The sequence below is a fragment of the Calliphora vicina genome, chromosome 3 (genome assembly GCF_958450345.1).
Source record: "Calliphora vicina chromosome 3, idCalVici1.1, whole genome shotgun sequence".
In the NCBI taxonomy this organism is placed as follows: Eukaryota; Metazoa; Arthropoda; class Insecta; order Diptera; family Calliphoridae; genus Calliphora; species Calliphora vicina.
The window spans coordinates 111,796,520-111,821,737 of record NC_088782.1 but is presented as its reverse complement, the minus strand read 5'-3'; the positions used below and the strand labels follow the sequence as shown (position 1 = coordinate 111,821,737).

General features: G+C 31.5%; 5 protein-coding genes across 6 annotated transcripts; 2 read left to right on the top strand and 3 right to left on the bottom strand.

Moving 5' to 3' along the window:
- Positions 1-1,090: 1,090 nt before the first annotated feature.
- Positions 1,091-2,978, bottom strand: LOC135955684 (GATA zinc finger domain-containing protein 14). The gene is made up of 2 exons (XM_065506043.1): positions 2,930-2,978; positions 1,091-2,866 (listed from the first exon to the last, which is right to left on the bottom strand). The coding sequence occupies exons 1-2, from the start codon at positions 2,976-2,978 to the stop codon at positions 1,122-1,124; spliced, it is 1,794 nt and encodes a 597-aa protein (XP_065362115.1). The 3' UTR covers positions 1,091-1,121.
- A 4,677-nt stretch (positions 2,979-7,655) lies between these two features.
- On the bottom strand, positions 7,656-9,247 carry LOC135953747 (transmembrane protein 19). 2 transcript variants are annotated; one of them, XM_065503731.1, is made up of 4 exons: positions 9,093-9,247; positions 8,770-9,018; positions 8,501-8,653; positions 7,656-8,436 (listed from the first exon to the last, which is right to left on the bottom strand). In XM_065503731.1, exons 1-4 carry the CDS (start codon positions 9,211-9,213, stop codon positions 7,955-7,957), a joined length of 1,005 nt encoding a protein of 334 aa, XP_065359803.1. In that variant the 5' UTR covers positions 9,214-9,247; the 3' UTR covers positions 7,656-7,954. The 2 variants fall into 2 exon arrangements, with proteins under 2 accessions (XP_065359803.1, XP_065359802.1); XM_065503730.1 differs by having other exon boundaries at positions 9,090-9,246.
- A 348-nt stretch (positions 9,248-9,595) lies between these two features.
- Positions 9,596-11,395, top strand: rept (RuvB-like helicase 2 rept). The gene is made up of 2 exons (XM_065504630.1): positions 9,596-10,216; positions 10,305-11,395. Exons 1-2 carry the CDS (start codon positions 9,749-9,751, stop codon positions 11,271-11,273), a joined length of 1,437 nt encoding a protein of 478 aa, XP_065360702.1. The 5' UTR covers positions 9,596-9,748; the 3' UTR covers positions 11,274-11,395.
- Positions 11,396-11,795: 400 nt separating this feature from the next.
- Positions 11,796-23,365, bottom strand: nes (nessy). The gene is made up of 5 exons (XM_065503383.1): positions 23,226-23,365; positions 18,466-18,634; positions 17,661-18,398; positions 16,073-16,365; positions 11,796-16,003 (listed from the first exon to the last, which is right to left on the bottom strand). Exons 2-5 carry the CDS (start codon positions 18,584-18,586, stop codon positions 15,620-15,622), a joined length of 1,536 nt encoding a protein of 511 aa, XP_065359455.1. The 5' UTR covers positions 18,587-18,634; positions 23,226-23,365; the 3' UTR covers positions 11,796-15,619.
- Positions 23,366-24,372: 1,007 nt separating this feature from the next.
- Positions 24,373-25,153, top strand: Bet1 (blocked early in transport 1). Its single transcript, XM_065504535.1, has 2 exons — positions 24,373-24,522; positions 24,608-25,153. The coding sequence occupies exon 2, from the start codon at positions 24,646-24,648 to the stop codon at positions 24,994-24,996; it is 351 nt and encodes a 116-aa protein (XP_065360607.1). The 5' UTR covers positions 24,373-24,522; positions 24,608-24,645; the 3' UTR covers positions 24,997-25,153.
- Positions 25,154-25,218: the final 65 nt, after the last annotated feature.

Sequence of the window (25,218 nt, the reverse complement as noted above, 5' to 3'; positions counted from 1 at the left end):
CACCGCTATTGTATCAGCGTGAGAAGATGCATTATATGGGCTCTAGCTCACCTAGAAGCTAATTGCTCCTTAGTGAGCTCCTCAGTTTCTCTTTAGAGTCGAGGGACTCAATGAATTTATAGGGCCAATGTCATGTGGTTGCATCTCGTCTGAATTGATTTTTGTATTGAGATAGACTTTCGGAGCCAGATAAGTCAGGGCGTGGTGCATCTATAGAAGTGGAGGATTTCATCACTGTCTCTGACTGCACACTGGACAAATAGGAAGCTACTAGTTGAGGCAGCTTAGTCGCTTCTTTTCCGGAAGCTCCCGATGCAGAGCCACCTTGCCGCTTACGACATCATTACCTTGTATAGTCAGCCAACCTGGGTATGCCAGGTTAACCTTCTACGATATTAGTAATTTGCAGACTAGTCGGGACCGGTGTAGCCCTTGACTATCCTGGATTACAGTCTCATTCGACTCACCACAGTCCTTTAATATTGCTATTAGAGAAGGGTACCCGGAGATTATGAATCTCCTAACCGGGTACGATGGACATTTCTTCATATTTCCTTGGATTTTCGTCGTATTTGGAAGAGGTTCTTTGTTTCGGGATCATTGTACGTCCTTCTGGATTGCGCGATCCTGACAGGAACTCAAGTTAAACTGTTCCCATCAGCATGATCAACACAGTTCATTACACTTATTGTGAATTGTGAACCGTAGTCACTGGTACCTGTTTATTCTGACAATAAAATTAATTTAATCTTTATTCCTGAGACCTAAACGGACTTTATTAAAACCATAAAAAATGGCCTGTAGTCCTAATTATTGCAAAAATCTTTAGAATTCAAAATCGTTTAATTGGGAAAAGTTTAATAACTCATTTTGGTTTTATTGTCCTGGGTATATCCCAAAAACTTTTCTAAAAAGATATTGTCGGGAAATCCAGGAGTATCAAAATATTGTTGTAGGTTTTTGTTACAAAGTTGTTGTACAATATATCCCGAAATTTTATCATCTTGCAATTATGAAGCTTTCTAAAAAATACTTAAAATAATAAAATACCACATTTTTATAAGAAAACAGTAAAAAAATATTTTAACAATTTTGAACACTTTTTTTAATTCCTTTTTATTTTATTCAGTTTTGGCATCAATATCATTTAATACATTAAAAACTTGCGCTTGATTATTTACAGAATTATTGCCCAGTTTCGAGTTCGAGGACTTGGCCATGCCTATTGAAAATTTGAACATTAAATCCGCCAAAGGTGTTGAAACATATTGCGTAGATGAGGACACAGTTCTAAAGGTTAAATGTCGTTTTTGGCCATTATGGGGAAGTTTATTATTATTACCGGAAAATGGCGATGAGGTTACCGTATTAGTATTGCCATATGAGAAATTTGGGGCCAAAGAAGGATTTAGGGTATTAGAACTGCTGCCATGAGTGTAAGGGGAGGTTGTTAAGGGATTAAAGCTGCCATATGGGGAGCTTAAGGACTCCGAATTATTGTAGGAATTATTATTAAATGACGTGGAAGTTGTTGTAGGATAGTTATTGCTATAAGAGGGTTTGCTGTTGGAACCTTGATTTGGTTTGCTGTAACCCGTTTTAGTTTGTTGTGTTAAAGGAATTGCCGAGGCTTTATTATTTCCAGATGGTTTTTGATTGCTATATAGATTTTGTGGGGGTTTTCCTGTGATATAATAAGGCTTTTGATTCTGTTGCTGTTGGGGTTTGCCATAAGAATTTTGATTTGTTAAAGGTTTTTGATTGGCATGACCATAGTGCTCCATGGGTTTGGACTGAACATAGTGATTTGCTGGATGTTGCTGCGGTTGCTGGTATTGTTCGTTGGGCTTTGTTTGGCCATAATTACTTGGGGAATTATGTTGACTGGAAGGTTTGGGTTTGGTTGCCGCTTTATTACCAGCTTTGTTATTATTGTGATTGTGTTGCGGCATAGGTTTTGTGGATGCGTAACCATTTTGTGGAGTATTATTACCATACGATTGTCCCTGATTTGTATTAGTTTGTTGTGCGGCATAATTGTTGGATTCATTAGGTTTATTTTGATTATTGTTGCCATATCCTGCTCCCTGATTGTTACTAGTTTGTGCTGCATAATTCGAAGAATCATTAGGTTTATTTTGATTATTGCTGCCATATGCTGCTCCCTGATCGTTACTACTCTGTGGCGCATAATTGGAGGAATCATAGGGCTTATTTTGTGTGGAGTGTTCATATATATTTGGCTCGGAATTTTCTACATTCGTTTGCCCATAATTAGTTTGTAAAACTGGTGAATTGGAGTGACTTAATTGTGCTGCTCCAGCATAACCATTGTCACCCTCATTATCTCCCAGACTTTCTTGAGTATCTTCGCAATTATCGGGTATATATTCACCTTCATATTCACTTGTCTCCTCCTCATCATAGTCATCAAATTGACCCATATCATAGCCAAATATTGGTTTTCCAGGAGGTTTTTGGGTCTCGGTAGCTTCATTGTCTAAGGCCTCTTTCATTTGGGGTGAATCATTGGCATACACATGTATATTTCCTCCTGTATTTGATAGTACGGTTTCCATTTGTTGTTGCAAAAGTTCATACAGAGGCGGTGAAGTATCCGGTATGGGTTCTGAATTTTCTACATACTGATTGTTAATAAAAGCACTGCGTCCATCTAAATCCAAGTCAGCTGGCAAGGTTGTGGTTTCTAGCTCTGGTGTGGGCGTAGTGGTTGTAGTTGTCTTGGCCTTATGTTGGACTTTGGGTTGTTTTGTGGTCTGACTGGTAGCCTTCGTCGTAATAGTAGAATTTTTTGTTTTTCCTCCTTTTACCACCAAGCCTGCCCAGATTTGTTGGCAACAGCAAACTATATTAAAAATTTCAAATTAATTTAATTACTCCTTCCTTTTTTCTTCTTTTAATCACTCACCTAATACCATGGACACCAATAACCGGTTACTCAATTGTCTGCTCTTCATTGTGCGTTGATGGGTGTTGACTGTTTATTGCAGTGTTTAGTGCATCTGCTTTTATAGTCTTCAAAAGAATTCGGTCACTTGCAGCATTGTACGTATCAATTTCTGTTTCTATTTCAATTTTAATTGAGTTTTTTCTTACATGTTCTTTAAGATTTAATGTACCATTTAGTATTTGTTTTGGGTGTATAGAACAAAATCATTTAATGACTTGTATTTTTTTGGCTGTTTAGAGGGAATTTTATTTAAATTAAATTTCATTTTATTACTTTCATTGACCTATATTTTGAAAAGCCGTGGGGTTACTCTATTAAAGGTTCAATTAAACATTTTAAGGTCTTTTTCTATTACAAAAAAGTATAATAAACTTGTAATTAGAACGTCTCTTGATAGGTGTTAAGAAATGTTAAGTAAATAGCAATATGTAGTATAACAAGAGTGAGTCAGAAAAAACTTATACACACTATTCAAGCCTAAACTTATTCTTGGTCCAACAAATTATTATGTATCACGTTAGCTTTTAACAAGTAAGAGAGCTATATTCGGCTGTGCCGAATCTTATATACCCTTCACCAAATTATACATCAAAATAAAAATTTTAAATATTTTTAGGTAAACAAAATTTATTTTTTTTTGCAGTTTTTAAATTTTTTGGAAATAAAAAATTTTCGAATTTTTTTTTTTAATTTTTTAATTTAAAATTTTTTGTTTTTTAAATTTTAAATTTTTTTTTTAGTTTTTAAATATTTTTTTCAAATATTTAGCTAAAAAAAAATCGGATTAAAAAATATTTTTTCCGATTTTGACCCATTCTAGGTCCAACTTACTATGGTCTTATATACGTCATTGCAAAGGTCTTTGAAATATCTATCATTAGATATCCATATTGTATATATTAATGTCTTAGTAATCCAGATATAGGTCAAAAATCGAGGTTGTCCTGGTTTTTTCCTCATATCCCGAAGATATCTGGGGTCTTCAGAAAATTTATTTCAACAGACAGACGAACATGGCTTAATCGACTGCGCTATCTATAAGGATCCAGAATATATATATACATTATAGGGTCGGAAAATGATATCGTGGCAATTACAAACGGAATGACAAACTTATATATACATACATACCCTTCTCACGAAGGTGAAGGGTATACAAATTTGCTATGAATAAGGGGGTAATATTTTTAACCTTTAAATAGTCCTAGATTATACTATTTTAATGAGATCCTTAAGAATGCGAAATGAGAAAAGTTATTATTAACGACAAAACCCATTAAACTTGTTAAACATAAACCATATCCATTCTAATAAGAGCCACCGTCTCACTCTCTTCAATACTCCATATTTTTAAAGTGAAGGACCTATTAATCAATATTTCAATGAGATCCTCGAGAATAATCGATGCGAATCGAGAGAAGTTATAATTGACTCCAAAAGCGATAAATCTTAATGAACGACTTGTGAATTGAACGACTTCATATTTTTAACGGAAAACATTTCCTGTAGAGCGTTCCCTACTAAAGGTTTACTATCGGCCTTCAGAACCTTCTGATTATATTTCATATCATCCTTATTGTAATGAAATGTCGCCAACTTTAAATCGATTTTTCTCGTGATCGAGGAATTCATTATCGATTGGCTTCTAGTCTTTTAACATGCTGTTTGGGTGTCTTTGCAGCTCTGGATGAAGATGCATTGGGACACTTTTGCTGAAGCCGTGATTCGCGCTCTCTTTCGCGTCTCTAGACGTAGATGCCCTTTCCCGATTTTTCTGAAGACGTGATTCGCGTTCCGCAGCTGTTTCAGCTGCTCTTATTTCCTTGATTTGGTTGTGTTTTTACCAGTGCCTGTTTTTGTTTGGTGTCATTGCTTAAACGTTGGTTATATACCCTTCACCAAATTATACTTCAAAATAAAAATTTTAAATGTTTTTAGATGAACAAAATCTATTTTTTTTTCAGTTGTTTTCTTAATTTTTTGGACATTTTTTTTTCGAATTATTATATTAAATTTTTTTTTTATATTTAAAAAAAAGATATTTTTTCAATATATTTTTCAATTTCTTTTTTTTCGGTAAAAAAAATTCGGGTTAAAAAATATTTTTTTTCGATTTTGATCCATTGTAGGTCCAACTTACTTATGTACGTCGTTGCAAAGGTCTTTGAAATATCTATCATTAGATATCCATATCGTCTATATTAATGACTTAGTAATCCAGATATATGTAGGTCAAAAATCGAGGTTGTCCTGGTCTTTTCCTCATATCTCAGCCATTTGTTGACCGATTTTGCTGATTTTAAATAGGAAACTTCTCGAAAGCATGTCTGTCAGAATTATTGAAGATTTGGATTCCGAAGATATCTGGGATCTTCAGAAAATTGATTTCAACAGACAGACAAACAGACGGACATGGCTTAATCGACTTAATCGTTCCGGAATATATATACATTATGGGGTCGGAAAATTATATTGTGGAAATAACAAACGGAATGACAAACGTATACACATATACCCTTCTCACGAAGGTGAAGGGCATAAAAAAGGTCTAACAGATATTTGTAAGGTAAAAGAAGTCGAACAACTCTTTCGAAGTCGTATAAAGTGCAGAAAGTTCCAATTTACGTATTTTTGCGATTTTTTATATTGAACGGTATGAATATGTTTTTTCTGGCTCACTCTTTATGTGTGTATTTTGAAGAGAAGAAACTTTTCGAAAACTGCATCTAATGAAATTTGAATTATGTTATTTAAAGGGCATTTTCAAATGTCCCTTAAATCAATGAAATCCGCCTTCAACCTTATAATGATAGGACTATTTATAATAGGTCATGTTGTAATTAGGTCGCTCGCAATTAGTGAGTACACTTGGAAGTCCTTCGGCCAATTGTGATATCCGTAAAGTCACGTATAACTTACATGAATTATGTGTTAGTAATAATGGTAATGGTCCCCGTGGAAATCATTCAGTACGTCTGACTGTATGGTACCGATTTCTCTTCACGTGGGTAACACATACATACGTTGTGCCAATTATACCAGTTTCGAGTTTACAGATCGAGCTTCTAGCAAAAGATTCGTGGTCCTTTGCCAGAGCACTTTGGATATTCTACAAGTGGTAATCGTTGACCACCATCTCTCTTCCATCTCTTCCAAACATCCTTGACAATTTATCGATTTTCAATATCCCAGTCCAAAAGTCGCATTTTTTACAGTCAGCTCTTTTTGGGAAGGTCGTGCCTTTCGCATTGAAGTTTTTTAAATTTAATTTGGTTAAAATTGATTGAGACACCCAGACAAATCGGTCAATTTTCGATTCTAGGAGCAGATTAAAGCCATCTCGTTAAGAGATGCCCGGCATTACAAAGTTGGGAGTTATATTTTTAGATTTCAGGGCAGCTACCCCGTATGTCGGGTAATTTATAAGCTGGAGCCCACACTTTCCCTCGTCTTTGAATCAAAAACCTCAAATGGACTCTCTTAATGGCAATATCCCATATTCTGTCGAGTCGTGATCAACACGGAAAACTCTCTGCCGAAGAAAGGTTTGGAAGTGCAGTAGACAATATTATCAGGGATACGCTATATTCATAACACCCATAATCATGTTCCACATGTAATGAATTAATATCCAGGAAACCAACTAATTCCGCATACTCAAAAGTTTTTGTCAATATAAACCACGAGCGGAGAGTGTAGCGCAGTCTCAAAAGATTTTCCTTCATATAGGCGTGTTGAGATGCAGATAGTAGAATAGGTGTAATCAGTGTTCTCAAGTGAACATTTTGTAAAATAAAAAAGGCTTGACTTATCGTTCGATAGTCCTTTGGCTTCGTATGAGAGGTCTTTCCCTCTGGCCTTCTTTGAATTTGCAAGTATTTTGTATTAGCAAAAAACCAGGACTACCTCGAGTTTTGCTATATATGCTATGGATATCTAATGATAGACATTTCAAAGACCTTTACAATGACGTATATTACACCATAGAATCGACAATGGATCAAAATTGAGAAAAATATTTTTTAACCCGAATTTTTTTTCAACACAATTTTGTTTTTTACCAAAAATAAGGTTTTCACCGATTTTTTTTTATCCAAAAAAATGTTTTACGTTCCAAAAATTCTGTTCAAATTTTTGTCTATAAAAATTGTTTTCAATCTTTATCTTAAATTATGCTTTGGTGAAGGGTATATAAGATTCGGCAATGCCAAATATAGCTCTCTTACTTGTTTTTATATAAATCGGTTGATATCTCTGGAATTTTAACACACATATATTGCTTACAATACATTTATCCGGGTTTTTCTCCAAAATGATGGTTTCGTCATTTCTAAATCATCTTATAACCGAAAAATCGGTTTGTCAAAAAACAATTATCATTTATAAAAAGATTTGGATGATTTTTATAAATTTCTGAATTCTTTAAACAATTCAGAAATTAGAGCTTTTTACCCTTATTATCACAATGTATTGTTAAGTTTTAACCCAAAGTTATGCTGACAGTTTTTATAGAAAAAGTATTTTAACAAACAGTTTAACTATATGTTAACATCGTGTTAATGAAGGTAAGTTTAGATTCAGAATATTTATTACATATGTATATCGTATTGAAGAGTATAATAAAATTATTTAGTAAAACAGAGTATAACATTTATTAGTCATTAATAAATTGCAATTAAATAGATACTTTTTTCAAATTTTGCTTTATTTACAACATGTTTACAAAACATAATATACGTATTAAACATATTTAAACACTACATAGAAATAATTTGTTAAAATATTATAAAAATTGCCCACATACAAATATTAAGTCCATTTTTGTTACAAATATCATCAGTCGTTACATAAATGTTCAAAATTTTGATTTTATTCTAAACGAAACAACAAATATTAAATTTTATATTACACACACAAAAAACGTAAATGCACTTGGAATACATCTATTAAAAGATTCATCAAATCAAAATAATTATTATTCGTTTAAAGTTCCGGCCAATATTTTATGGCAAATAAAGGCATACAAACTCCAGTTATAATACTGGATATTAAGTTTACACTATGATTGTCGATTATACGCAAACCGCTAATATAACGCACCCCTTTGCCAGGCGTATCTACTATTTTACCCTCATCATCTATGCCGGAATATTGTAAAGTGGCGCCCAATAAAGAGTCCACTACCGAACCAAAGAGGCCAGCTATACCACCACACACTATCAAAGGCCATTGGGCAGGACTAATCATTAACATATTTGCAGGAGCTGTTAGACGTATGGTAATGTAATAGGCTAGTCCAACCACCATGCCTCCCAGGAAGCTAACAATTAAACCAATCCATGATACGCCACCATTTGTGCCTCTGGGCACACGTTTAAATGAGGTGATAAGAAAAGGATCACGTGTTGATAAAACACAGCCCAATTCGCTGGCCCAAGTATCACCACTGCAGCAGGCAAAGGCACCTTAAATAATAGTAAAATAAAATAAGCTTTTTGTGGATTTTATATTTATTTTAGAGAAACTTACTCATAACAGCAACACCCAGCCAACTAGCTCTGTAGTCTTTCTCAAAATCAATAGATCTTTCACTGCTGCCCACATCAATCAGATATAAAATGGCTAATTGTGTAGCCATGCCACCATTGCAAAGAACTTGTACCCAGTTGCGCTGACCCTCACCTGCAGCATACAAAAATCAAAAAATAGTAAAATAATAATTTAAAATAGACTTGCAGAAATAATTAAAATTTAGATTTTGGATTTTCTGGAGAAAGTTTTCAAATATTATTCTTTACCTTCTTTAAAATCCTTTTCAATTTTCCTTTTTATATGCGACCGAAACTTGGTGGCTCTGGACGAGGTAAAGAAGAATGCCGCCAAACTAAAGAAGAATGCATGACTTGCTATGGACAGTATAAAGGCCACTATAATGCCCAATGCAGCACCCGATGTATTCACCGATTTACGCCTCAAAGCGGTTATCATAAATAGCAAAGGAGCCAAAATGGAAAATAACCATCTAGTTGGCGGTATAACGTTGGGTTCTGTAAAAAAGTTTTGCATAATTTAATTAAAAACACACCCTAAAAATGATTTATGGTTTCAGCATACATACTACCTTCAAATTCCGGCGTCCATAACTTCGAAATGGTTACATTACCCAGCCACATGAATAGAGATAATGGTATGGAAAGGCCACAAAATAAAACCGGCAACCAGTCGCGTATATTTAAAGGCATTTTTCCAAGGTTTTTGAAGAAAAAAACGAAATTTGTTTTGATTTTTCTACGATATATTTTGTAAATAAACAATGCAACAGCTTTCTCTTATTACGAATACTTCTTTTTGCAACTGTTAGCAGCGAAAACGGCTGCCGACTGCGCTGCTCACGTCATGAGCAGCGCACATGAGCAAAACCATTTTTTTATATTGAGTTTTTCGTAATGAGAAATGGGGGGTCTTCAAACCTATCAAACCAATAAGAAATGTGTAAATTGTATGACGTGAGCCGGCGTGTCTCTACTACTATTTTTATGCAACTGTTAGGAGAAAAACACGCTTATTTCACAACATTCACAATACCTACTTTTTAAGACAACAACATTCACAATAACCATTTCTTAAAGACAATCTGCCGGAATAATAATTCGTTTGATATTTTAGAATATTTTCTAGTTTCCTAAGCAACGAGGAGTAAATAATATTAAAAAACTGTTTATAATTAAAATAAAATCTATATTCTGTGAATATTTGTTGAAATAAATTACCAAAAAAATGGCTGAGGGTGATAAAATTGAGGTACGCGATATTACACGCATTGAACGTATTGGAGCACATTCCCATATTCGTGGTTTGGGTTTGGACGATGTATTGGAAGCTCGTGCTGTTTCCCAGGGTATGGTGGGCCAGAAAGATGCCCGTCGTGCTGCGGGTATTGTCGTACAAATGGTGCGTGAGGGTAAAATAGCTGGTCGCTGTGTTCTGTTGGCCGGTGAGCCAAGTACTGGTAAAACAGCCATAGCTGTTGGTATGGCTCAGGCCTTGGGAACTGAAACCCCATTTACCAGTATGTCCGGTTCAGAAATATATTCTTTGGAAATGAGTAAAACTGAGGCTCTGTCACAGTCATTACGTAAAAGTATTGGAGTACGTATTAAGGAGGAGACAGAGATTATCGAAGGCGAGGTGGTGGAGATACAGATTGATCGTCCAGCAACGGGCACAGGACAAAAGATTGGCAAGGTAAAGGAAAACGTTAAAATTTACTTTATAAAAAATCAAATTAAAAAAATGTTGAGAACTTAACATTAATTTTTTCCCTCTTTTATAGGTCACCTTAAAAACCACAGAAATGGAAACTAACTACGATTTGGGTAATAAAATCATTGAATGTTTTATTAAGGAGAAAATACAAGCTGGCGATGTGGTAACCATAGATAAGGCTTCCGGTAAGGTAAATAAACTAGGACGTAGTTTCACTAGAGCACGTGATTATGATGCTACCGGTGCCCAGACACGTTTTGTTCAATGTCCCGAGGGAGAATTGCAAAAACGCAAAGAAGTAGTACACACTGTTACCCTGCATGAAATTGATGTTATAAACAGTCGTACCCATGGTTTCTTGGCATTATTCTCTGGAGATACAGGCGAAATAAAACAAGAGGTGCGTGATCAAATCAATAATAAAGTCTTGGAATGGAGAGAAGAGGGTAAAGCTGAAATAAATCCAGGTGTATTGTTCATTGATGAGGCTCACATGTTAGATATCGAATGTTTTTCGTATCTCAATCGTGCTCTTGAATCGGACATGGCTCCGGTAGTGGTGATGGCCACTAACCGTGGTATTACCCGCATCAGAGGCACAACTTATCGCAGTCCTCATGGTATACCCATTGATTTGCTAGATCGTATGATTATTATACGCACCGTGCGGTACTCTGAAAAGGAAATGAAGGAAATTTTAAAAATACGCAGCGAAGAGGAAGATTGTCTTATGCATCCCGATGCTATGGCCATTTTAACAAAGATTGCCACCGATACTAGTCTACGTTATGCCATACAATTAATTACTACCGCCAATTTAGTGTGTCGTCGTCGTAAGGCCACCGAAGTGACGACAGAAGATGTCAAAAAAGTTTATTCGCTATTTTTAGATGAAAATCGCTCAAGTCAGATTTTGAAAGAGTATCAAGATGAATATATGTTTAGTGAAATCGAAGAAGAAATCAAAGAGGTACCAGCTATAGTAACAAAACGTGAAGAAGATGCTGGCGGTGATGGCCTACCCATGGAACATTAAATATTTTTAAACAACATTCTCATAAACATTTGATTTTTTTGTTCTTTTTTTAAATATACTGTAATTTTATTGTTTTTTTGATTTGGAATCAATAAACTATTAAGAAACTTAATAAAAAAAAATGTATGCTTTTAATAATGGGGGTAAAATAAAATTTATTTTTGAATAAATCCAGAATAAATCCCGGTTTTTCTAACAAATTTTTCCATAAACCCGTGATACTTTTCTATATATGTAATTCCTTTTACAAGAAGCTACAATATATCGGAATTACTTCAATTCAATTGATGATAAACATTATCAGCCCAATTATGAATAAAAAATTCCCCGGGAGTTTTTTCCCTTTAATTTGAATAGGAAAAATGGGAATTTTTATTCATAATTGGTCTATATAAATATTCAATTAAATAATCTAAACTCACCTTTGTTCTATAGCTCCTTTATATTAATATATCCAACCTGCAAAATTTAATTTCATATATCATTGGTTTCCAATCAATAAATTTTAATCCAATATCTTAGTTTTTGTTTTCATATTTTTGTTTTATTCGTTCTTTTGCCATATTATTACAAAAATATAATTTCAAACACAATGTGCAGTGCTTTATTTTTGGTTACTTAATATTTTCAAATAATTTTTCTTAATTGTTTGTTTTTTTTTTTGGTTTTAATTTTTATTCTTCTTAAATTTTGTATCCATTTAAAACTTATTGTAAGTTAATGCCTTCTTCACAAATTCCTATTTCCTGTATAAGTGAATACTTTTCTTTCTTTCTGTTTTTCATTTTTTTAATTTTAGTTTATTCATAATTTGTTTTTTCTCAATTTGAAAATATCACTTAATTTCACTGAAGTCAGACATGTTCCTCTAACTTAGGCAAGATCACAATATTTTATTCGAAGAGATATTAAGCAGCTATAACTAAGTTTAATAAATAGTGGAATAATATTCTGAATTTCAAAAAATAAACATACAAATTGTACTATGTTTGGAATTCAAAAGGTATTTTGGCAGGCAGTCGCACAATTGCTCTGTTCCAGTACTAATCTGGGGGGTTACTCCCCAATTCGATTCGAAAGGAAATCTTTTCGAATTACAATGTATTTAGCACACATTTTCGAAAATTTTCGTATTCGAATTGAGTTACGCAGTAACTCCCTGATCTATAGATTTTTATCTGAAAATCAACAATTTATTTCAAATATTCTTTGCTGGAAATTGTGTAAAAAATCTGCAAAATCTCAATACTTAATACTGGGACAGAGTTTTTTTATTTAAATATAAAATTCTGCGGAATCAAATTTATTAAAAAGTATTAAAAAATATTATTTTCTCTGAAGCTATATATAAGAATTATTTTATTATCGCGTAATAAATTAGGGTTAATTATTTTGTTATAATAATGTACGATTGCTAAAGGTCCATTAAATATTTATCATATTCAAACTAACCTCACTAACCTTTGATTTTCTACCCAAACGATGTTCCTACAGACATTGGATCGGCTGACATTTTCGAAAACCTTAAAAATTGCAAACGCTATGGGACCTTTCCTTAGACATTTACTAGGTCTAAACCGTTCGCTTATGGCAGTTTATTTTTACACACGATAAATAGATCTTCGTTTCGAATGTCAACTCAGTGAGAGCTAAGCACTGATAGTTTAAACCCATTGTCGGGTAATCGATTCCCCGAGTACCGTCTTTTAAGATGCGATATTATGGTATCAGCAATCTTGACTCAATTATAGTTTTTAATTTTGTAGAGGAGAATTCGACAGTGAACAACAACTCGGCGACTGCTATGTTCAAGCTTCAGTTATTAAATTTTTCTAAATATTTATTTAGAATGTTGTCATTTATCAACCTGCTAATATTACAGCTTATACTGGAAGCAAGAAGGGTTTACAGCTTATACTGAGAATGAAAGTTTGGCCGTGTTAGAGAGAGTCCTGACAATAGTGATCAATATTGGGATGAGTTTGAGACGTAAAAACTGTTCCTGATTGAAGAGTAACTACGAATTGTCAGATTGCTTAATTGATCAGAGCATATCAGTCGAAATGGTGCAATTAACCATACTTCATGTATGTAGGAGCACATACGAATGAAGCACTCTTACTTGTTTTATACAGGCCTGTCACGGAATTAATTCCGTACCTTGCTTCTTCAGAAAAAGTAAAACGAAATTTTCTTTCGGAATGAAACCACTTTCAGTTTTCAAAGTGGAATTGATATTTGATTGTAATTATTTGGTTTTCAAAAACGTTTAATCAATTTGTGCACCAAAAATTTCATTTTTGTTTTAATATAAAAAACTGTAAAATTAAAATCAGAAATACAGAATTATTAAATATTTTTGGAATTAATAAATTACACGGAATCTGAAGAACCTAACACGAAATCGATCGGATTTCGTGACAGGTGACAGGCCTGATAGATATAAAATATAGACAGTCGTGATTTTTTTCTTATATCTCAACATTTGTTGACCGATTTTCCCGAATAATAACCGCATCAAGAATATAGCGGATATATTGATGTATCAATCATATACGTAAGTTATTTGGGTGCTGAGTAAAGTTGATTTCAACATGGCTATATCGACTCCGCTATCTATAACGATCCAGAATATATATAATTTATGGGGTAGGAAATGAAAAGTGTAAAAAATTACAAACGGAATGGCAAACTTACTATATACCCTTACAATTAATAGTATAGGGTAAAGAATAACAAGAATTGAAACGCTGTCAATAAAGCTAATTCAAAAAAAAAAAACAAGTAAGAGAGCTATATTCGGCTGTGGCGAATCTTATATACCCTTCACCAAATTATACTTAATTTTTTGGAAAAAAAAATTTTCGAATTGTTTTTTTCATTTTTTTTAAAAAAATTTTAAAACATTTTTTTTGTTTTATATTTGGGGGCTTCGGAAAGTTGATTTCAACAGACAGGCGGACAGACAGTCAGACGGACATGGCTTAATCGACTCCGCTATCTATAAGAATCCAGAATATATATACTTTATAGGATCGGAAAATTATATTGTGGAAATTACAAACAGAATGACAAATTTTATAAGAATTTTTAAGAACAAAGTTTGAAGTTTTTTCCTCTCACAAGTGTGTTGAATTCATATAGTACTTGTATGTGAGAAAAGTTGTTGTTGTAGAAAAAATTAGAGTTCCCTTCTTGTTATTCTTTGGTGTAGGGTATAATAAGACATTTCTGAAATACAATTGGAGATGATGTAGCGTATGTGTTATTTAAAATGATAACAATAAAATTTAACTTGAAATTGATTAAAAAACTTTTCATTTATGATTGATAACTTTTTGATAAATCAATTAAATTAATTGAAACTCATTTGCAAGTTCAGAGTAATCGATTTTGACAGCTCATTAAAATTATTAAATCAAATTATTTTGGGATTAATAATGATCCCTTTAAACACTTTATAATTGCCGTTCTAAATACAACTATAATGATTAATTATATTGAAATTTTAAATTTGTCATTAATATTGTTCGAAATTATTTTTAATTATACATAAATTCAGAATATCTACCACTATTATAAATATGTATTATAAACTGTTCAACCTTTTAATAGGTTTTTTTGTTTTCATTATTAATTAATTATTTATGTATATTGTTAAAGTATTTTAATTTATTTTTGTATTATAATAATTTTTAAAAGAGAATGAGTTTAATTAAGTTTGTTTATTATTTAAGTTAATTACATATGTTGTTGTTGTTTTTTGTTGTTGGTTTTTATTAAATATTAAGATATTTAAATATTTTCGTTTGACTAGATAAAGTAGTGTTGTGTATTTATCATGCATTCATACTTTTTTCCCAGGAGAAAGTCATTATCATTTATATATAAAAAAGAGGAAATAAAAGAATACTTAAAAGCAAAAAAAAAACTAATACATTACAGTAAAAAGGAAGGAAAAGAATAACTATTTAACAAAATTAACAAATTAAAATTAATATAATAAAATAAAATTAATTAAACCAAAATATAGTTTAAGTTAAAGCAAAAAAAGAATATTTAAAAGTTTATAAACTAAAGTTACATGTAACAAACTGAAGTTTAGCAAAGGCTCTCTTACATATATAAATACTGTGATACTACACTACAGCTGTACAAGTAGTAAGTATTAATATTTACTTATCCCTGCTTTAAGAGGCCTTTACTGAACCTGTTACCTTTTGTTTTATGGTTGCTTTTCAAAATGTCTTAAGCCTGTGTTTGGGGGGGAATAACATTTAACAAGGTCTTAATTTCTTGTTTGTCTGCTTAATTCAAAAATTGTCTTTTTCTTTACTTATAATTGATTAATTGTCTTTTTTGTTATCTACTACAGTTGGGGACAGATCAGTAGCCTTGCTATCTGTCGTACGTTGTTCATTCATTGTGGGCGATAAGTCGGTTGCCTTGCTGGCCACACGTTCCTCTTTCGATCGTGATTTCGAACTCATGGCTTTCATTACTTTATAGATAACAAACCATATGGCACAATAGACAAAACCGAAATAATTGACCGCCTTAAAGACCTCAATCCAGCGTTCGTAGCTAAGGAATATGAAAGGTGCCAAACACCAGCCCATATAAATTAGATTGTACGATTTCAAGGCTACGAATTTCAAGATTTTAAAAGGCAGCGTATTGACAAGGGAAGCATAATTGGTTACCATCGATTTGTTGTAAACACCTTCGATCTGTTGATGTGTTGAAATATAAGATATATAAGTTATGTTTAAAAATAATTAAAAAAAAACAAAACTCACCTGTTTTTCGGTGGTTACTATCATATATTCAATGAAGAAGGACATGTAATAACCAGTATGGAAACCATGCCATACGGCTAAGAAAGACAATGCTGCTGCATAACTAATAGTACGATTATTTAAGAATTTTAAACGTTTGTACACATAAGACGCCACCCATTGATTTGTATTGACATTAAAGGATTTCACATAATGTTCCATGGTATTGCCTGTTTCTAGCAGATATAATTTGACATTCGAACAACCATTCCATTCATCACTGCCATCTTCGGCTTTGCCATTGTAAGTAAAACCTAAGGGGGAAGAAAAAATTTTAAATATAACAAAGAACAAATTTTAATAAAGTTATTTAATCTAAAGTTTAAACTGTTCTTTAGTGTCTTAAATTTTCTTTATAAAAGTCCCACGATTGCTGTTTAAATAAACCACGATTAGTGTCTTAAATTTTTTTTATAAAAGACCCACGATTGCTGTTTAAATAAACCACGTTTTCTTTTTAAAGACCCACGATTGATGTTTGAATAAACCGCGATTAATAACTTAAATTTTCTTTTTAAAGACCCACGATTGATGTTTGAATAAACCGCGATTAATAACTTAAATTTTCTTTTTAAAGACATACGATTGATGTTTGAATAAACCGCGAATAATAACTTAAATTTTCTTTATAAAAGACCCACGATTGCTGTTTAAATAAACCACGATTAGTGTCTTAAATTTTCTTTATAAAAGAACCACGACTGCTGTTTAATTAAACCACGATTAGTGTCTTAAATTTTCTTTATAAAAGACCCACGATTGCTGTTTAAATAAACCAAATTTTCTTTATAAAAAACCCACGAATGCTGCTTAAATAAACCACTATTATTGTGTTAAATTTTCTATATAAAAGACCCACGATTGCTGTTTAAATAAACCACGATTGGTGTCTTAAATTTTCTTTATAAAAGACCCACGAATGCTGCTTAAATAAACCACTATTATTGTGTTAAATTTTCTATATAAAAGACCCATGATTGCTGTTTAAATAAACCACGATTGGTGTCTTAAATTTTCTTTATAAAAGACCCACGAATGCTGCTTAAATAAACCATGATTATTGTGTTAAAATTTCTTTATAAAAGACCCACGAATGCTGTTTAAATAAATCACGATTGGTGTCTTAAATTTTCTTTATAAAAGACCCACGAATGCTGCTTAAATAAACCACTATTATTGTGTTAAATTTTCTATATAAAAGACCCACGATTGCTGTTTAAATAAACCACGATTGGTGTCTTAAATTTTCTTTATAAAAGACCCACGAATGCTGCTTAAATAAACCATGATTATTGTGTTAAAATTTCTTTATAAAAGACCCACGAATGCTGTTTAAATAAATCACGATTGGTGTCTTAAATTTTCTTTATAAAAGACCCACGATTGCTGTCTTAAATTTTCTTTATAAAAGACCCACGATTGCTGTTTAAATAAACCACGATTAGTGTCTTAAATTATCTTTATAAAAGATCCGAGATTACTGTTTAAATAAACCACGATTAGTGTCTTCCAATGTATTATATTTAAAAAATTAAAATTACCAACTTACCCAAAGACATAAGACCACCCTCGGTCAGCAGCCAGCACGAAATATATTTGTACAAAGAGAATTTTGCCCATATGCCCAAATAGATCAATCTCCATATGAAAGTTTGATTGCGATAAGCATCGGTTAAGAAATAATTATCGGGGAATATCATGGCACCAACTTGGCGCATACCCAAATAAATTAAACCCACCAGCAGCCGAGTTAAGCCAGCCTTAACGAAACCCTTATATTGAGCATATTCACCATTGATGAAACGTTGATAGCGTTTAAAGGGGAACTGGGGACCAATTAAAAACGAACTGGGGAAATAGGCATAGGCGGACAATTCCAACAAGGAAGGTATTTGTTCTAAAGCACAATCCTGTTGATCTTTAGATAACTTGTCCCTGGGCTTACGACCATCAGCCACATCAAAAGCAAAGCCAATCATGCGTAAGGTTAAAACACATTGTGGGGTAGTCCACAAAATGTCATAATCATTGCTTTCGGTAAAGTAATAGCCGGTTAAGAGATAGACCATGTGAAACACGAAATTAACAGCCACCAAGTATTGGGTATTGTTGTGTAGCAAACGCACCAACAGATATGTTATCCAAATTGATATTAACGAGTGATAAGTATCGAAGCCATAGTTAAAGAAGCACAAACCAAAACCACACAAGGCAAAGAAAATATGATGTACCGGCTTAGAAGATTGGGGCTGTATTAAGAAGCGATAAATAAATGCTATGGGGTATCCTAGAAATAATAAAAAACAAATGAATTTAATATTAAAATTTTCCAAAAAAATGTCTGTTAAACTTACCGGCAAATAATGTAAATAATAAACGTATAGCGGCCTCTCCTACGCCCACCTTATCTGCTAACATGGCTATCAAACCCATGTTACCTCCCACAACATCCCCACCACTTGCTACCACCGTCATGATTTTGTTTATGTTCTTTTTATCTAATAATTATCTAGGCAACAAATGCTGAAAATAAAAAAAAATAATTAAATGCGTATTAATATTTAATAAAATAATTACATTAAAATAATAAAATAAATATGAGCGCGTTTTTTTATACGTTTAAATATGCTTGAAATGTAGACAGCCTATGAGCATCAATTATATTTTATATATGTATATTTTTACTACGTACATTGAGTATGATTGTAATTGAACTTTTGGAATCACTTGACATGTATTTGCTTTATGGTTTCGTTTCGTTTAATTGTATGTAAATAAAGCTTATCAGAAATTAGAATATAAATATGAATGTACTCATATGAAAAAATAACCGGAATCTGGGTTAAAATTATGGAAAAAAGGTCAATGAAATGTAGATTGATTTAAAAATATGGAGGTTCTCAAAAATGAGTTATTGCTAGGTTAAAATTACTTTAAATGCATGGCTACATAATACTACTCATGTTTTCTTTTAAGCATTTTTTACTTGTATAGAAAATGAAAGTGTTATTTTTTTAAAATTTATGATGATTCATAAAAGTACCTTTTAATATGAACTAATAAAATTGAGTGTTTGCGAAACTGCTAACAATCTTGACAACAACATTACTGTAATAGTATTGTAGTACAGGCTAACAGGTTTATAACGAACTATAATTGTTAATACAAATTTAATAACGAACATATTTTAATACTCCCTTATACAATCACATACAAAAATTCATGTTTAAGTTAGATTTAGATTGGTTTAGATTGTTTCATTTTTATTGTATTTATAATACAGATATTACGAACTGATTTTGTTATAAACATTCTTTCTAAATATTTTCGAATTCGTTAAAGTCGTGTTCGATTGTATTTAAAGTATTCACATGTGAGAGGAGTGCTTGTTTGAAGAACGCTTTATTAAATATGATGAATATATACATATGTGCAAAATTATCACTTTTATATGTTTTGATAAACTTTCTATTTTTATTAAAATACATACATCTGTTACGTATCTGTGAAGTTAAACATAATGAAAGATGATGGAAAAGATATGAACAACTACAATGCCTATTTAGGTCTTTTAATTTGAAGTGCCGGAGCTATTGCGAACTTAACTTAACTAATGGTACCCAAGTTTGCTTATCAATAAAATAAATATGTTAGCGATAATTTTTAAAGAGTCGATCTAACGTCCAATGACCCCAGATATTCTAAAGACCTATATAGGTATTTAATAGTGATCGGCATAAAGTATGTGGCCATTGTTAGCTATGACATTTTCCCATATTTCCTTACCAAAAGAACTGCTCATCTTTTGAAGCCAAGAACGAATCAAACCAATTTCGGATACTCTGTTCTGAAGTGAAGGGTATCCCAGAGAGAACATCGATAGAAAGAAATAGTAGTCGGAAGGGGCAAGGTCTGGACTATAAAGCGGGTGAGGCAAAACTTCTATCTAAATATTTTTTAACAGGTATATACATGTGACCGAGTGTTGCCATGATGGTATATTACGGTTGCATGTCTGGCTGCATATTCTGGACGTTTTTCGACAATACTCCCCTCAAATGAATCAATTGTACAGGTTCCCTGTGATGGTCTAGTCAGATTTCAGCAGCTCATAAAACATAGGATCCTTTTGCTCCCACCAAATACAGAGAATACCTTAGCGCCATGGATATTTGTCTTTTGTGTCGATCCGGTCTTCACATTCGATCTCTTACGTTTCGGTTTATCGTAATGGATCCATTTTTCATGATTCGGTGCAAAAATGATTTTCTTTTAAAGCGATCAAACATCATTTCGGACATGCAAAATCGTCTTTCAAGGTCTCTTGGCTTCAATTCGTATGGTATCCAATTTTCCTGCTTTTGGACGAATCCTGCTGTTCGGAAACGTTTGGAAATTGCTGCTTGAGTAACTCCTAATGATTTTGCAAGCTTTTGTTGAGTTTTACAAAAATCTTCATGGAGTAGTGCCTCCAATTCTTGGTTTTCAAACTTTTTTGGCTGGCCCGGGCGATATTTGTCTTCCGTGTCAAAATTACCAATTCTGAACGGCACAAACCATTTCTCGCGCGTTGAAACCGATGGAAAACATTTACCATAAGCTTTGGTGAGCAGTAGCTGTACTTCAGCTGCACTTTTTTTTCAATTTAAAGAAGTAAAGCAAAACTTCCTGCATAGGACGATTCGTTGTTACAAAATTCCACATTTTCGAAGCAAAAAAAAAACATTGATGTTTAAACTATAATTTTCAATAACTAAGCGAGAAAAAATTACAAAAAAAAATTAAAAAAACCACGTTTAAAGATACGCCATCTATTGTAAATCCCGCATTTTTAAGTCATACACCCAATAGTTAAAATCTTTTGAAGCAAATCAGCAATTGATTCTAAAATTGAACTACATAAAGACCTACGATTGAAGCTAAAAATTAACTTTAGAAAGACCAAAGATTAAAGCAATAATAGAACTTTAGAAGGACCTACGATTGAAGCTTAAATTGTACTATAGAAAAGCCTACGATTGAAGCTAAAATTTAACTTTAGATACACATATGTATGGAGCTAAAATTTAACTTTAGAAAGACCTACAATTGAAGCTAAAATTAAACTTTAGAAACCCCTACGATTGGAGCTAAAATTGAACTTTAGAAAAGCCTACGATTGAAGCTAAAATTGAACTTTAGAAACACATATGTATGGAGCTAAAATTTAACTTTAGTGAAGCTAAAATTTAACTTTAGATACACATATGTATGGAGCTAAAATTTAACTTTAGAAAGACCTACAATTAAAGCTAAAACTGAACTTTAGAAAAATACTATGATTGTTGCTAAAATTGAACTTTACAGACCACAACGATTGAAGCCAAAATTGAACTTTAGAAAGACCTTCAATTGAAACTATAATTGAAATTTAGAAAGGCCTACGATTGAAGCTTAAATTGAACTTTAGAAACCCCCTACGATTGATGATATAATTTAACTAAATAAAATTACAAAAATTAAAAATATACCTACGTAACATTACAAAATAACTATTTTTTAAAATTCTATCTTTCATTAAAAAAAAACTATGAAATTATGCATGAAATTGATAAATTTAAATTAACAAAAACTAATAAAGCTCATAGCTACTAAACTATTCGAACAAATACTATTTTCTAACTGTTATTATAATAGATTTTTTTCATTAATAATAAGAGGTAATTTTTAATAATCGGATATTTAGAAGAGTTATGTCTGTCTCTGCTTAAAACTAACAAACATTTTGAAATATTTATTTGTTTAAGTTTAGATAAAATAATTCTATTGTGCAATTTTTAACTTTTTTGTGATAATAAAATATAGGTACCCATACTTCTTTAGTGTATTTGTAAATATTTATGAAAAAATAACAAATACCTATCATATAGCACCAAGTCACGGGTGTTAAAATTCATGATTATTTAATAAAAAAAACTATTTATGCCTCACTGTTTTGTATTTATATTTAATAGATTTAATTACTAATAATATGTACCTACTCGCAAAGTTAAATACTTTAACAAACTGCTTAGAATTGTTTATCTTTATACATATGTATGTTGTTGTACTATTATTGTACTATGTACTATTGTACATTAGTTTTATTTAGAGGTTGTAATATTCATAAATATTTTATGATGACAAACATTGTTTACATTAGCACCTTTATAAATAAGAAAGTGAAAATTGTAAACACTAACAGTAATAGAGAATTTAAAATAGGTACCCTTTTAAATACTATTTTCTAATTATTACCAATCATAAAATGCTATTTTATTATTTATTTAACAAAATATTTAAAAATAGAATAACCTCTAAGATTTCTTAATATAGACCTACTGTTCCCTACATTTGGTAGCTTTAAACACAAAAGTACCTTATTTTTCTAGAAATTTGTGTAGCTCCACAAACCCCATAATACTGAAACAAGCCTATATATAGTAATACAGTTTAATAACTCCCCAGTACACTTGTACTAAAAGATAAACCCAAATTTCTTTCTATTATCATCTTTTCGTAGCACACAAATAAAAAACCAGGAAATATACCATGTGCACAATGACATACTATAAACACTTGTTTATTGATTAAAAATCTTTCACAATCACTACACAAATTTACTATTTTTGTTTCTTTTTTACATATATTTTTATCGATTAGACAAATAAGTAGTTTTTTCCTTAAATACAGGCAAACGAAAATGAAAAGATTGTTTGCGGTATCTTGGCTGCTTCCATTATTATCAGATAATAAACTTTTTTTCGTCACTTCTTCTCGTCGCTCACAGCAACCTACTTTTTTTTTTTTTTTTTTGAGTGTCTCACCACATCCAATCAAATAGTATGAAAAAAAAACTTGAAAAAGTTAAGGTTGTGACCCCCTTAACATTGCACAATCATTTTCATTGTTTACTCTAACACATAATTGTATGCAATAATATGTAATATTGCTATTAACGATAAATATTTAAATACTTATTTTTAATATATAAATTAAACAAAAATTTACGCATCAGTAGAATTTCACACATATACATAAGTTTGATCTTGAAGTTTTTTATTACAACTACAAAGAAAACAATAATAATATTTACCAATTGAAGGACTCGCTGCCTGTTTAATTAATGTAAAAATGTTTTATTGATTTCTCACACGTTTTCCGGTATTTTTCGTACAATTTTGTTTGAAATGATTGCGAAAATAACAATTTTATTGCAATCGAGACAGATGCAAGACTAGCGTTGCCATATGGAATTAAATGAGCTTGATTATCAAATTATGTTTAGGCTTGCCAAGTTACATGTTAAAAAATGTCATTTAAAATCCGCGTTTTTGTGACATTCAAAAACTGTGTTTTGTAAGTGATTATCTCATGTGTTTTAAAATTAAAGCAAACCTGTTTACAATATTTTGTGTTTTATTTTTAGCATTTATCGGTTTTGCTTTGACATTTAACAGGCACACTATTATACCATTTACCATAAGTTTGGCATTCCGTTTGCAAAAAAATTGTTTGAATTTTTGTCTTGATTTTTGTTTTACGAAAAATTTTATTTTTTTTTACAAAAAAAGGCTTTTTACTGAAACCTTTGATGAGAAAACATGAAAAGTAGAGTGATTTAGATCTAAAGACCCGTTTAAAGCGAAAACAGGCAACCCTAACTAAAATACTTCCACCAGTAATGTTAATTTAGCTATTTTCTTTTAAAATTTAGCCTTTTTCAAACAGATTTAATAGAGAAAAAAGTATTTTGGTTATTTTAGAGACAATTCAGTTTGTTGTAGTTTTTTCTAAGGAAGAATTTATAATTTTGTTGATTAAAAGTTTTATAGATTCTAAAATTGTATTAAATAAAATAAACAAATAATGTTCTAATACTGAACTATTGTGAATGCTTGGAAATACACTGCAACATTTTTAATTTTTATATGTGAGCTCTGTAACAATATTTTTTTACAAATGTGTTTATTATTATTTTATTGAAATATGTATATAAAAAATAATATCTATTAGTATCTCATCTGTGAGTTATAATATCTTATAGTTTAAAAATATTGAATTATAACCATGACGTTTAATTTTTCTTCAGTGCATATTTTCGCAGTACTTTTACTAATAATTTTTTATGAGCTTAAAAATTACATTGACTTTTGAACATTATTGTGAATGATTTACAAAAACAGCTGCTTAGCTTTTTTATTTGAAAGTGAAATTTACGAAAAACATAAGAAAATTACTAATTTAAACTAAATTAAGCTTAATTAAAGAAAAATAAATTAATTTAATATTTTATACAAATTCCTTAAACTATTGTAGATTAATTGCAAAATCTCTTTAAATATAAACAAAAACATCAAACATATCAACCATAAAATCAACTTGTTAAAGAGGTACGTGTCACTTTGTTTACAATTAGTAGGGGCAAATTACAACATGTATTTCACATTATTAAATGGATATTTTAAACATTTCTAGTTGTATGAATACATCTTTACAAGCTGGCGCACACAAATATGAGACGTAACAATAATTATCCCTACCAACCCCTCAACCAAAATCCCGGACCCAGCAGAGTAGCACACGATACGTTAGAGGATGAAAATGAGAAGGCAGCAGAAGAATTGAAGCAAAAAATTGGAGCTCTTAAATCGCTCACCATCGATATAGGCAATGAAGTGCGTTATCAAGATAAACTTTTGCGCGGCATGGACGATGATATGGATCGTACACATGGATTCCTGGGGAATACAATGCAACGTGTTATAAGACTGGGCAAGAATGGTGGCAGTCGTCATATGTGTTATATGATTTTATTCGTATTATTTGTGTTTTTAATCCTATATGTGGTGTTGAAAATAAAGTAAGGAGAGTAGTGTGTTATAGTTTTGAAAAACTGTGAATTTTATATGTAATTAGTTCAACTTTTTTTTATATTGACCTTGAAATATTTTTGAAAAAAAATAGTTGATGTACGATAAATAAATACTGCATTTGCAAGTTATAATAATTATTTAAATAAAAGTGTTGGTTTTTTTTAAGAAAAAATTAAACTTTTTAGTTGGGTTTTGTTGTGTGCTTGACCTTAT